Raw genomic sequence first — 15005 nt, forward strand, 5'->3', positions numbered from 1 at the left:
ATTCTATCATAAATTGGAAGTTGGAGCTTATTTTAAATAATTAAGTAATATAAGAGACTCGTCTAAGTTCATTTATCTATAAATGCGTGTCTATACCCAAAAAAAAACAACAAATCATGATTAAGTTCATCACGAGTTTGTGTAAATTCATGTACCTATTAACTAATCATTGATCATTGTCAAAGGAATTGAAGAAAAAGTAAATCCTCTATAAATCATCCATTAATAATAAAGTATTACTTTATAACATATGTCACTTTTCTGGTAGATAAGTGTTAATATGAAAATTTAATAGAACGATATATCATCTTCCAATGAATTAACATATGCATAACAAGATTAATGAATGGCCTATTAATAGAAGTGGATATATGAGAATCTAGGTTAAAATTGTAATATGTGACACAAATAAATATCTAGAGATTATGGTTTTAAATCTTTTTAAATTCAATCTCACAATATCTGTTACTTTATATATCATGAGCTGTGATTATTCAAGAAATAATTAAACTTTTAGCTTAAATACATTTTCAACCAAACATAATTCATAGAATGACACGCATTATGAGACATTATGTGTTCTCATGTTTTTCCTTCCTCATATACCAGTACTGTCTGATATCGGAGAGGGGTTAGGCTCCTATTAATAATATTTTTTGGTACTACTAAAGGTTTTCCCTAATCTTTTTCGGGGTTCGTGGCAATCCCTCACAAGAATTGAACGCTCGACCTTGAAAATTCAGTGGAGTCATACACCACTAGACCAACACCTTATTAGTACCTATTAATAATATGTGATAACTCAAATAATGATTAAGAAAATGACTTTTGGTTTAGTTCCATACACAACAACAATCAAACTTTAATTTAAAAGATGAGATCGACCACATAAATCAAACAACGTCATCATACTTTATCATTAAACATGTTCAATACACCCCAAAATGAAATTATTATTGATACCACTACCTCAGCAAAACTAGTCATTTTCATCTAACCAATGGTATCTCCATTCAAAGGGTAAAAAACTAATTCATGTTCAATTGTCAGTCATAAGAATCGAACATTTGACTTTTTAATCTATTTGGAGATTCAATAGCACCTCACATGACTACACCAACATTTTTTTGTATTTATCTGAGGTGTGATATATATGGGTAAAGAATTAATAAGCCAAGTTTACAATTCAATTTATAATCCACCAAAGAGTGTGCATGACAAGTGACAACAAAGAATCATAAAAAACATTCATAAATGATAAATCTCTCATTGGAACATATAACTTTCTTATATTTGAGAGTTACATTTGGTGATTTTGGAAGAAAACTATGGGCATAATAAACACAACAAGAACAATCGACATAAAACCACACTAGGAAACTGCAATTGTGATAAGATTCTATAAAAACTTTTGTAGAGACGTATTTATGTAGAGATAATAAATAAAATCTTAAAACATTAAAAATTTAATTCTAAATGATAACACAAAAAAGCAAATGCACTTGTCCCAAGAGAAAAAGATGTATGCACTGATAGTGTATGAGTTTTATACACTGTCATTACATCGTCCACCATTGATATTTAATTATGATTTACTTTACAAAAAAAGTAATCCAAATAAATGGTGGATGATGAAGTGCATGTGTATAAATCTTTACACTGTCAGTGTATATATTTTACACTTAGGCTATTTAAGGGTTTATCAAGTGTAAAACATTGGTTAGCAGGCAACAATAAAATCAGCAAAAGGGTCATTGAAGGGTAAGGTAAGTTGCTTTGTTAGAGTAATGTATTTTGGTGCTGAAATTGCATGACAAGTTTCATGTAGCACCATAATAGCAAGTCATAAACCATGTCCAAAAATATTGCATGAGCTCCCTTTAACACATAAAAAAACGCCTAGTGTACGAGGCTCGTGTTAAGTGAAGTCTGGGAAGGGTAGATATCCACATCCTTACGTCTCAAGAGAAGAGGTTGTTCCTAGGATTTGAACTCATGACCTCATTGTCACTAAGCAACAACTTTGCTATTGCACCAAACTCGTTTGTAAGAAAATATGTTGAACCATCGCTTGTAAATCAGAAATCAAAGTTTAAACATCTAGATCTAGAAACTTGATGAGAGTTAAGCATAATTTATGGGTTCCATGATCATATTGTGCCATGTCCTACTTTACTCTGATAATCTCTAAGGAATATTCATTAGCAAGCATAATGCGTATACTGGAATGAAAACACTGGGAAAAAGAAAAGGGATATACAAAATCATAAACAGAAAAAATGTAATTAAAGCAACAAATCCAAAACAAATTATAGAATCTAGTAAAAAAAATAAAAGCAAAGGCACAAAGGAAAACAGTTTCTAGCATGAACTTACGCCTCAAATTCAAAACACAACTTTCCTAAGCATTGAGGGGTTTTCAAAAAGTACCTATCTGCAGAGCAATGGTGGATGATGGAATATACATGTTATTAAGATGTTAAGAAAAATTAGCCACAGAGAACCCTACTGATTTTCTTTCACCACTGTACCAACTGCTACCTAAACTGAATGAGTGTCTCCTCCCTACCCGTGCACCAATTTGGCAAATGGATCCATTGAGCTAATTTCTGGTTACCCAAATACCACAAACTAAACGAAACGAGAAACACGTTGCTTTATCGGAAGTTTATTAGACTTCAACAGATTCCTCTTTCTCTGTTTCCCCGTCATCACTGCAAGTATTGCTTGCAACCTTTTTCAGATCGTGGTGACTCTCACCCTTTCCTTCTTCTCCTTCTAATTGCTGTTTATTGTACAATATATCACAGAAAAAGTCCGTCAAAACAGTCTCATAACCTGGCATTTTGGCATACCCGGGGAAGTAATTGATATCAATAATAAGGTACCGGTTTCCATATCTAGCATCCCTTATGACATCAAAGTTAAACAAATTCAACTTCATAGCTTGTCTCAAACCCCTAGCAATATCCACAATAAAACTCTGTGGAGGCATCTCAGTATCATCCAAATGCATTAACTTGTAATACTTATCGTCAATCTTCTCATGGTTGGCCAAATTCGACACCTGTGAAAATGACAACAAGTCCTCCACAGATTTCTTCTCTTCCGAAACATCAGGCAATGACTTCCTCTTCACGCACTGCACATGCTCCCCAACCACATATACTTTGAAAATGACTCCCCCATGGTTCACAAACTCCTGCAGCACAATCGGTGGCTTCAGCTTGTTCAGTGCATCACAGTTGAAGACCAGCGCCATCTTGTGCGACTTTGCACTGCCATCTGCCACCAACGGTTTTGCTATCACCGGAAACTTCAATGTTTCCCATGCTTGCTCGTCAAATAGGGTTTCCTTATCATATATCACAATCTGCTTCGGTATCCCAAATGTCTCATTCGGGTCCTCAATTTTCAACTCAGACACCACCTACAGTAAACAACCCAAATTCATTAAAATAAATTCAACAGCATTACATTAAAAAACACAATTTCACTAACATTACCTTAAACGGCACAATTTCATTAAAACGAAATCATTACCATCACACCAAAAAACATGAACTCATTAACATCACCTTAAACGACACAAATTCATTAATATCATCCAAAAAACCATGAACTCACTAACATTACCTTATTCAACACGAATTCAATAACATCACACAAAAAACACGAATTCGTTACCTTATTCACCAAAAAAACACAAACTCATTAACATCACCTTAAACACACGAATTCATTAACATCACACCAAAAAAAAAAAGAATTCATTTTAACATTATACATCAAACAAAACGAATTCATTAACATTACCTTAAACGACAAAATTTCATTAAAACATTAACATCACACCAAACAACACGAATTCAATGAGACCACACCAAACAACACGACAAAAATTCTTTGAATATCACCTGCAGCATGGAAATGCGGTTATGAAGCCTCTCAATGGCTTCGGGTGAATCAAGGATTGTGGCATTAGGGTTATGAGATTTGAATTGTTGAAGCTGTTGCTTCCAATCAAAACCATAGAGCTTGTGAAGGATGCAATCGAACGGTCCCTGATCGGCGAGGTTTCGATCGGTATCAACTCGGATTAGGTCTACACCGCGAGATTTGGCGAGGGTTAACAATGAATCGCGAATGAAACTGTTTTGCTTCTTCGGTGCCAACGCGTATCCAATGCTGAATCTCTTTTCCGCCATTGATGTTAATCACATTACGAGGAAAAACGAAACCCTAATTTTTATGTTTGAAGATAATTCGATAGAATCAACAAAATCGAAAAGTTTGAAGAAAAAAACAAAGAGAATGAGAGAGAGAGAGAGTGAGAAAGGTAGAAAAGGTTTGATGGGTGTGAATATTTGTTTATATAGATATAGGTAAGATTAGGGTTGGAGAGAAAATCGACAACTCGCTAGTCTAGTGGTGTAAGGATCTACTAGATCTAAATAAACGAGATTTATTTTCTACGAGTCACATTTGTTCGAGGATACTATATGGTTCGAAAAGAATTTGTTTCTTATCTATATAGGTGAAGGAATAACCTTAGTTATAGTAAATCAGAAAACAAAATATATCATATTAAACTTTACCTTAAAGAGCGGGACGATATATAGCACATAGGAGGCATGACTCATTTAGGTGTTTAAATATTCAGTCTAGGCACCTGATTAAAAGTCTAACCTAACATATTAGCATGTTGAATAATGCATATTATATTGTAAAACGTCTTGAAATAGGTAAACATGTTTATATTTAAATAAATTAATTTGCATATTTTTTAGTAGATTCGTTTAACCATAACAATTAATTTATATTTTTGTTTGCATTTCTATATTATAGTTACATAAATAATAGTATTACTTATCTTAAAATAATATAATATTTTTTGGTATTATAAAGAGTATTTCCTCACTCTATGGATAAGAAACTAATCCATTCAAGGTGTATGACTATCCTTCCCAACAAGTGTCACTTAAATGAATTAAACTTTTAACCTTTTGGTCATTATATGGATCTAACGGAACCTTACATCATTAGACCAACATCTTGTTCGTTATTAAAATAGTATAATATAAATATTATTATATAATATAATTAAATAGTCAGTTTTATCTAAAATAATATAGTAAGAATATTATTATATAATATAATTAAATAGGATAACAAGTTAAACTTTATAAGTTTTTTACATGGCCTAAAATCTAATCCGTTAAACTAAATATATTTTTTAAAAAGTCATAGTATAACTTTATAAAGGGCATGTGGGAAATGAGGGTGTCTTATTCTTCTGCATAACTATATAACATCCCTTTATTAAATATGTCATACTTACAATATCATTCATTAATAAGAACCATTCATTATCTATTATAACTTAATTAATTATTTTTTCTATTTAATTAATTAAGATTAGAGTATTTTGATAAAAAAATAATTGTAAAATTAATTTTCTCGTTCCTACATATCTCACTTGTGTTCAATAATGCTGATATTGAGATCTCTCAAACATATATTAAATTATCATCTTAAATGTTCAATTTAACATATATTAAATTATTTTTTATTGATTCTAACAAATATCTTATACCTATATATCAATCTATCACATAATTGGTATGGAAGTAAACTATTTCCAATTTAGGAAATCAATTTTTTTCCTCATAAAGTAATAGAAGAACTAAAAATTTAAAATGTTGTTTACTTGATACAAATAATGTGAGAATATGTATTTCAATAAAGAAATAGATGAATTCTGTTATCAACATCAAAAAATTTATTTAAGATTTTTTTTTTTTTTAATTTTGTATCATATAATTAATTGGTTTTGACAACTTGAAATATTTAATTTTAATAGGATATCATGTGATTAATAAATTTTTACCTTATTTCCTCCCTCATAATCTTATTTAGTGGAAATCTTGTACAATATTTTAAGTATGTTAATACAAAGAAAGTAACCATTTCTTCATATGTATCAACTTACCTTCCATCCTTCATATATTAATAAGCTCACTCTAATGTTTTGTTGCATCTTCTTGCAATTCTCAATTTTTGCTTGATTTGTCTCACTCAAATCCACCAATTCTAGAAAATTTTAGTTGAATATATTTTCTAGAACTCTTTGCTTAAGTTTTGATGAATAATAAATAATTAAACATGTGAAGAAAAATAGGTTAATGTTTATCTATATTAATGCATTTTTATATGTGAATATAATAAATAGAGAAAAGTTTTTGATTCGCGTCCAAAGCTATATATAATAAAAATCATTTTTGGAAAGGTAAGTCAAACCTGACCAAAGACTAAGCTCTTCTAATGAGTTATCACATTTATTGACATGTGCCTATAAGGTCAAGTGTATCCAAATTCATATGTATCCAAAATGTGTGTCCAAGTAACAACTACGTCTAATGATTATCGTGTGTGCAGCTTGATTGAAATAGATGAAAATCTCGTTCCTTGGAAATTTATATAATAGTTTCCACCTTATCGAATATTTCATTTTACTCAATGCCTAACTCTCTAACAACTCTTTCACATAAGAGCCTCGTCTCCTTCAGCACAAACCTTTCTAATTATCTTTGATGATGTTACCCAAAGCCTAGCCCTCAAAACTTGTACTGTAGTTTCCCGTACCCATGTCTAACATAACACATCCCATAGATCTCTATTGTTAGGACGCCTTTCGATATTATGGAACATCTACACTAAAGTTCATCAACAACCACCCTCTTCAATACTGAGTCAAAATAAACCTTGAAGCTTCATTGGAAAAGCTCAACCAATACCATCATTGTTTACTCCAAAATCATAGTTCAAAAGAACTATCATACTTTACCATAAGTTCTATCTCCACAACACATACATGGCGTCTATGTCACACCCTTGCATCCAAGTTAATGTCCATATCAAACTCTGCATCTTTATAAATACACGTGTTACACCTTGCATCAAACTCAATGCATGTGTTACACCCTATATCAAAGTGAGTCATCACTCGTATGCTTTCGTGGATCCGCTAGCATTTAACATATTTAACCATGACATCGCAGACACGCCATAATGATATTTCATTTATCATATTAAATGAGATATTCCACTCTAACATCTAGAGTAATCAAATACATAGAATTCTGGTGTTCTAAATCAAAGACTATTAAGTTTCTCACATAATACATTATAATAAAGCAATGTGCATCAATGCTTTGATTAAGGTCATTTCCCTCTTGTTGTTTATTTAGGATTAAGACATGATTTCCTATTTTTTCATATTATGGGACTAGATGTGCTATGGTACAAATAATAATTTTCCCTTATACTCTTAATTTCAAATAGTTTTTTGTTGGAATTTGCATTTTTGAAGGCATATTAATGAAGATTTTTGGGTGTAAAATAAAAAAAATCCATAAGTTCTATACAGGATTAAGGAGAGACTTTAAAAAATAAAAAAACTCACCATTGAAATACCTTGAAACTCATCAGCATGGATAAAGCAATAGCCACCCTTTTCCCTTACCTGATTTATATTGTATTTCAAAGTTAATTCGTACCTCTTCTTCCATAAGCAGATTTCATGTTAAACATTGCAATGTTCATGCCTATTATCTGATAGATCCAGACACACCATGAACTGATACAAGAATCATTGGCAAAAAATATAGCATCTAATACAACCATTAGTTCATAATTAGAATTCAACAAAGCCAAAGGGTATATATCATATATCAACATGAATCTACAGAAAAGACAGATAATTTTGGTAGTTATATGCACAATCTAAACCATACAAAAAATGTTTTGGGTGAGAAACTGGAGGTGTGATTATAATTATAATATAGACATCCCTACCATATTGTTTGAGCCGAGAAATAACCTACACTTCATAAAACACTCAAACTCCTTTTGTATCAGAAGAAAGGTTGCCCATTTTCTCTGTAAGTCGGTCCATATGTTCGGATTTCTCCCACCCATTTTCTATTGGTTGCAGCTGATTGTCCTTGAGTAATTCAGCAATGTCGGTATCAATATCCTCTGCCACTGGAGTTTGCACAATATCAGCCCAAAAAGCAGGGTTGCTAAACAGATCATCAATGTCAGTTTCAGATGATATACTTTCAAAATCAATGGGAAACGACCCGTTAGCTCCTAGCGAAGAAGAATCCATATATCCCTCACCGTTTGTCTCAGATGCCATATAATTTTCTTGAGGAATATCAAGAATACTTCCTGTCACTCTATCTGGTATTGGAGAAATGTCAGGCATGATTACATCTGCTTGAGAAACAGGGATAGAAGGAACCTTGGGTGCTCCAACCATAACATTGATTTCAGGGTATTGAGCTTTTATACCATTTCCACAGGCTGCAACTTGAGGAGAAGATAGAGGTTCATATTTCCCTTTTGAGGGGGCATGTTCTTGAGTCCCTATTGCAGCTGGAATGTGAGAAGACTGCACCGTAGCTGGAGGGACCTCTTGAAGAGTTACTCCAGAAGTCCGACTCAAAGAATTTCCCCTGTCCTTGGCACTGGATGGTGATAAATCATCACCAATCAAGTAACTATCAGGGTTACTAAGGTTAGAAGTACCCAATTTCAAGATCTGCATTATCATTGCTTTTGCCGCTTCATTTATCTGTGGTTGATATTTAACAATCTGGCCATCAGAATCAGCAGAATGTTCCATTTCAGCAATACCGTCCTGCTTGAGCCGACGTTTTTTGTTTGTATCAGTTATACGCCTATTACTCTCGTTTTGCTGTTTTATGAATTGAGCAAAGAACCCTGGGCTCTGGACAGCCTTTGCAAGGAATGACATCATTTGTTGCTGTCGTTGCTCCATTACCTGAAAGCGCTGAACCATTGTCTGTATCTGACCTTCAGTAGTCTGTTGTTGCTGCCTCAATTTCACAAGCTCTTGCATAAGCACATTCTTATCTCTCTTAAGAATCTCAACCTCTTCCTCAAGTCCAAACTTCCCAACTTCTACACATGCCCCTACTGACGAGCTCTGTCCATGTGATTGCTGTGCCTGTTGATGATTTTGACCATGGGCAGGTTTTCGCCTATTTATACTTCTAAGCAAGTGCTTCTGACCCCTTAAAAATCCCTCATTTGCAAATTCCCAACGATCGGGATCTACCTTTCTGAAACCCTGCTTAATGATGATGAGCTACTGACATTAGAACAGTAAAAACTGATGAGGAAGTCAAACACATCCCCAATAAAAAATGTGAATCTTTTGATTCAATGATCAATATACAGAGCATTGTAGTAGACATGCAAATCCAAACTAAAAACAGAGAAATGGAATTATGAATGACAAAATATGGTGATGATGCAACAATACAACCCAATTATGCAAGAATGTCCAGCAATTCAAACCAAATAATCCATCCAACTCAAATCACAGCCTTTGGCTTTTGAGGACCTATTTCACAAGCGAAGCTGAAGTCAACCTTGAAATGCAAGTTATAATACTACAGAAGCAAAAATGATAATAAAAGACACCTCAATTTATAATTAAAAAACTGCTAAACCAAATCATATGTAAGAACTCAAATGTTAGAAAAAATAATTTGAATGGCAAATGAAAAGAAGAAAGTTAGAAGCCCCAGTAAGAAGCGTTAATCACATGGAGGATAGCCCAATAGATACAGGTACAGGAAGAGGTCAAGGAAAACTGAGAAATCAATAAAAAGACCTAACCTAAATAACCTTTATGAAAAATTGGTTTATGACCGAACATAATGCCCATATCCATGTAGCAATGCTACCTAGTGAAAAAGGGTTTTCCTTGTTATCCATGCATAAAGCCATAAACTCCAAATATAGGTTTCCACAATCCCCGCAGCTTATGTAAGTTAGATTCTAGGGACTAGGATGCATATGCTTTACCACTACAAATAAGCATGTACACAAGATTTACAGCCAAATGAATAATGCAACTCCACTCAAGTAGATATGCCAAAATAAAAGTATATATCCAGAAACAGACCTTAGGATAAACTCAGACACATAACTTGTTGTTGATTATTAACTTCTTTAATGTGCAATTGATTTATACAATAACAAAGGAATTTGCATAACAATAGGCTACGCCTTTTCAAACATTTTGCATGAAATTAAAGCAAAAACAAAGTTAGTTCCATGCAAACTTACCCATTCAATAGCATTTAGTTTTCCTTTATAGAAAAGGGACATGGCATTTAGTTTAGATTGATCTCTATTAAAGCAAGTGAGTACTAAATCAGCAATAGAATGCAGAATGAGCTCCAAAAGTTCAAATGGTCCTTCAACATTTTTTATAATGATATATTCTTGCATTAGATTAACAATGATTCACAAAGAAGACAAATTAATGCCGACCCAATATATGAGTGCTTTGATACCAAATGTTATGCTTTCTCCAGCATGGGCTCAGTTACCATACCACACAGTGCTACATACAGAATGCATCCCTATGCCACTAAGGAAGCCGGTCAATTCAACAACACGGCTTCCGTTTTATTATTATTATTACGATTTCCTCAAAGCAGTTGATGATCAATCAGAGCTGCGAAATCATCCCTCAAAAACCCTAATCCTTGATTTCAATAAGGAAGCATCCGGAATAGCTTATACAGAACAACTTATGGAAATAACTTACAAAAAATAGAATTTGACATTCCTATAAGCTCCCATTAGCATATTTCAAGAACCCTATTAGAGTAGCTTGTGAAATTAAGTTCTTTTCAGCTTATTATCCCAAAAAAACCTATTCAATAAAAGCACTTAACTAAGTTGTTTTCTTTTCCCAAACACATCCTAACTGAAAAAAAGTTTCCAATATAAAATGGAGAAAAAGCTACACAATAATCTAATATTATGAGAATCACAAGCAATTAATATAAAAAATAAAAAAGAAAGAAAAGAAAAAGAATGAATTGGAAAACACACATAAGTATTCAATTGACGAACAAAGCTTGAGAAATTGTTATGCTTGAAATGCTTAGGCAAAAGATCTCTCGCGAATTCCGGTGGATTCCAAACAACGAAGCTGTTATTGGTTGGTCCCCATGATACTATCGAATCGGTTGAAGGATCATCAACCATATCGTAAGTCTTGCTCAGGAACGGTGGCGGCGCGTTTGCGTTTAGAATCGGAGACGGCGATGGCGAATTTGCGGCGGTGGCGGTGGCGCCGCCGCTGGTTGATGCATCCATAAATTGGGTTGGGATAGTTTGTGAAAGTGAAACCCTAGATAGAGTGTTGAAGAAGAAGATACAATAAAGTGTGTTCTAATTAAAGGAATCGGAGACATTGTTTTTTTTTTTTAATTTAGAGATGAAATTTGGAAGATTTGTCTCATGTGTTTGTTAGATCGCAAGATGACCAAAAAGTTTAATTCCGAGATGAGGCAATTACAAATATGAAATAGTCTCATAAGGTGAGATGATATTATTGGTAATACAAAAAAATACTACAACAATTGAAGAGTGTTGTACTATTTATGATCTATATAAATATAAAGATTTGTACACATTTACTACATTATCTACTGTTATTTTTATTATTACTTTTTTGAAAAAGCAATGATAATTAATAATGATGAAGAAATTATGTAAAAAACTTTTATATTACGAGTGTATATACATTTCTTCAATTAAATTGTCCAAGTTTTGAGTTGTTTTTTATTTGGACAAAATTCTTATAATATATATTAATTTGATAGATAACTTATAATATGGGAGATATATTATGCTATTCTATTTAAAGTACAAATAACTAAATGAATCCTATATTTCAAATGTGAGTTATTGGAAATGCAATTTCTATGATACAAAGAGATATACTTATGATTCTATCTAGCTCGAAAGATAATTACTTATATTTGGGGGATATATTGGTAATTTAGACAATTGGGTTATTTTGACATAAATTTAAGATATATTTTTTGTATAACTAACGTTTTCCCTTATCCTATGAGAAAGACTAATCTCTTTCAAGATGTGTGATTGTCTCTCCTAATAAGTGTCACTATAAGTAATCAAACTTTCACATTTTATTAAAAAAATGTTTTTTAGTCTAGTGGGGTAAGACTCACTAGATCCTCAAGATGAGCACATGTCAAGGGTTCGGTTCCTGTGAGTGACATTCGTTAGAAAGGGCAGTCACACATTCAAAAGAGATTAATTACTTACCAAAAATGGTGAAGAGATACCATTGATAGTACAAAAAAACTCTTGATATTTTGGTTTACCTAGAGATGTCAAAATGGGCGGGCCCGGTCGAACCGACCACCAAAGCCCAAAAGTTTGTAGGGTTTGGGTACCATTTTAGGTACTTCTTTTATTGAATTCTTGCTTTTTAGCCAAACCTGACCTGACTATATTAAATTTGGGTTCGGGTCAAGTTTACCCAGGTTGTTTGACTAATCATTTTTCCTTATTTTTTAATCTTTTTTAGGACATTTGACTTGAATAAAAAATAGAGTAATGTCTATAAAATTATATTTATAAATTACAATAATGTTATAAAGTTAAGTACTATGTTATTTTTTCTATTTTGCATAATATCTTTTGAGCACAATAACAAAATAATGTATCAAATCAAATAAGAAGACATTAAAACATATAGATTTCACTTTTCATTTTGTTAATTGTGTATTTAATTATATTTAACTTATACAACAAAAACATAATAAAGAAAATAACTTTTACAACAAAACTAGAAGACAGCATAATTGTTTATTATAAAGAACTTCACATAACCGAATTTAACATAATAGTTCACACTAAGTGTTGATAAAAAGCATACAAAGGATCTTCATACTGAAAGTAAAGAATAATGATTATATATTACTGATGGTGATTATACTTTCACATATAGAATTCTTTCTAAATTTGAGTCTATATTCTCATTATTTTACACCAAAGTTATAGTTTCCAAATGTTTATGTATTAAAGTGAAACTATATTATGCGAGGGAGAGAGTCCAATAGAAATGAGAGATTTAATATGAGTTATGTTAAAAATCATATAAGTGGACTTGTCATCACGTTTTAACTCAAACACAAGACATTAAATATATAAATTTGGTTGCATTGAGCATACCAAATATGTTAAAAAAATTATACATTAATATCAAATTATATATATAGTTTAAATAGATTAAATAAATTAAAATTTAAATAAATATTTTTTAGTATTATGCGGGCCGGTCCCCGCAACCCATTTAGGGCGGGTTTAAGCTACAATCTGATATGCATAAATTGTATATGAGTTTTTTAACCCGATCCGATTTAGACGGGACCCATTATAGGCTAGCCTGAACCTATCCGGGTAACCCGTTTTAACACCTCTAAGTTTATCCGAGAATTCAGTAAAACTTTATACAACTAAACTAATATATTGTTGATAAATGTAAGATTGTTCGTCTTATAACCCATAAATCTTTACTTTCAAAACTAATAATAGATCATACCTATATCACTACATCGGGTCACCGTTTATGTGGTGTAAGAAGAAAAAATAAGATGATGTATGTGATCATGAAGATAAGATTCCATCACCACATTATGAATTCAGAGGATGATGAAGCACATTAATTAATTCACATGTTGTACACACACAACAATATGTGCCCATATCCTATCATGTTTTCTGCATTTATTTATTTTAGAGTGAATACTGATTTCAGTCTTTAATGTTTTTCGATTTTACGAGTTGGTTCCTTTTATTTAACCATTACATATTCTGGATAATAACCACACATCAATGCTCTGCCAATTAACATAATTCATAATAAAACATTATGATATTGTTCGATTCATATATATAATATTATTGAGTGTGTGATCAAAGTTTGTTTTTTATGTGATGAAATTATTTCTTCACATGGTGGAGTATGAAGAAGATATGTTCATGACTTTCAAAACCATTATTACTATTTTGAGATTGACATGTATACTCGTACGATAGGCAATCATGTCCAAGCTGGGAACATCCACATATATGTGAGGCTAACTTTCTTAACGAGCATTTTTTCCATCCACAAGACTCGAATCCAAGTTCTTGCTTAAAGGGAATCAAACATGTACCACTTGAACAAAACCTTCTCTATCAATTGACATTATGCTTTTTTTCTTCCTGTAAATGTATATCCTATTGGCATTATTATAATGACTACTATACATTTCAATAAGAGCTTCATATTTAATTTACCATTATATTAGACAATAATGAACTAATACAAGTTTAGTTCTGAATAAGATCCTCTAAAATAAAGAATGTGGATGATTGTGATTCTCCTAAATGAAATAAGACATATAATATGTAAAAATTGTGCATTCAACACTGAAAAATTGGAATATAGATTTGTGCCTTTATATCCACACACTCCTAATAATAATAATATCAATCAATTTAAATAATAAATATTTTTTTTAACTAACCTAAAGTTATAAGAGTTTAATATCTTGGAAAAAATGCATAAGAACATTTCATTACATAATATCAATTCCATGTTTATTTGGGTTTCACAAATATCTTACATATTCCCATAAATTAAGAATAACATATAGTAATATTATTCTTATTCTTATTTGAATTCCAAAATCTATTATATTTTTAAATTTTATAATAACAAATGATTTCTATCTCATTCTTTATATTTTTTGGGCCCACACTTTCTTATAAGAATAAACATAATAATGTTATTGTACAAGAAGTATTCTTAACAAATAAAAATTCTACAACAACAAATGAGTGGAAAATATTCTTCTTTCAATAAGAATAATGCAAGAATAGATGGATGAAGTTGCTATAAAACTCTTCTAAATTTTATGTTTATTTTTGCAAATAGCTACAATAAATTATTTTTTATTTATAATTACTCTTTAAACTTTATCAGTCAGTAAAATTGGTTCTTATATAAAAAATATATTTTGAAGATACTAATAGGTCAACAAGGAAATCGTTGTCGATAGACTCTAAGTTAGCCAATGTCGATATCAAAA

General features: G+C 31.7%; 2 protein-coding genes across 2 annotated transcripts; both read right to left on the minus strand.

The window, feature by feature from the left end:
• On the minus strand, positions 2258 to 4327 carry LOC109350257 (inositol-tetrakisphosphate 1-kinase 1-like). Its single transcript, XM_019591455.1, has 2 exons — positions 3918 to 4327; positions 2258 to 3430 (listed from the first exon to the last, which is right to left on the minus strand). Exons 1-2 carry the CDS (start codon positions 4206 to 4208, stop codon positions 2672 to 2674), a joined length of 1050 nt encoding a protein of 349 aa, XP_019447000.1. The 5' UTR covers positions 4209 to 4327; the 3' UTR covers positions 2258 to 2671.
• LOC109350258 (heat shock factor protein HSF8-like) lies at positions 7641 to 11294 on the minus strand. The gene is made up of 2 exons (XM_019591456.1): positions 10945 to 11294; positions 7641 to 9160 (listed from the first exon to the last, which is right to left on the minus strand). The coding sequence occupies exons 1-2, from the start codon at positions 11209 to 11211 to the stop codon at positions 7901 to 7903; spliced, it is 1527 nt and encodes a 508-aa protein (XP_019447001.1). The 5' UTR covers positions 11212 to 11294; the 3' UTR covers positions 7641 to 7900.

Source organism: Lupinus angustifolius, chromosome LG06, assembly GCF_001865875.1.
Source record: "Lupinus angustifolius cultivar Tanjil chromosome LG06, LupAngTanjil_v1.0, whole genome shotgun sequence".
In the NCBI taxonomy this organism is placed as follows: Eukaryota; Viridiplantae; Streptophyta; class Magnoliopsida; order Fabales; family Fabaceae; genus Lupinus; species Lupinus angustifolius.

Coding starts and splice junctions, on each gene's coding strand:
- LOC109350258 (XM_019591456.1), bottom strand. CDS start 11,211: ATGGATGCATCAACCAGCGGCGGCGCCACCGCCACCGCCGCAAATTCG. Junction 9,161..10,944: donor TTCGTCAATTGAATACTTAT/GTGTGTTTTCCA, acceptor ATCATTAAGCAG/GGTTTCAGAAAGGTAGATCC.
- LOC109350257 (XM_019591455.1), bottom strand. CDS start 4,208: ATGGCGGAAAAGAGATTCAGCATTGGATACGCGTTGGCACCGAAGAAG. Junction 3,431..3,917: donor ACCGCATTTCCATGCTGCAG/GTGATATTCAAA, acceptor TGTTTACTGTAG/GTGGTGTCTGAGTTGAAAAT.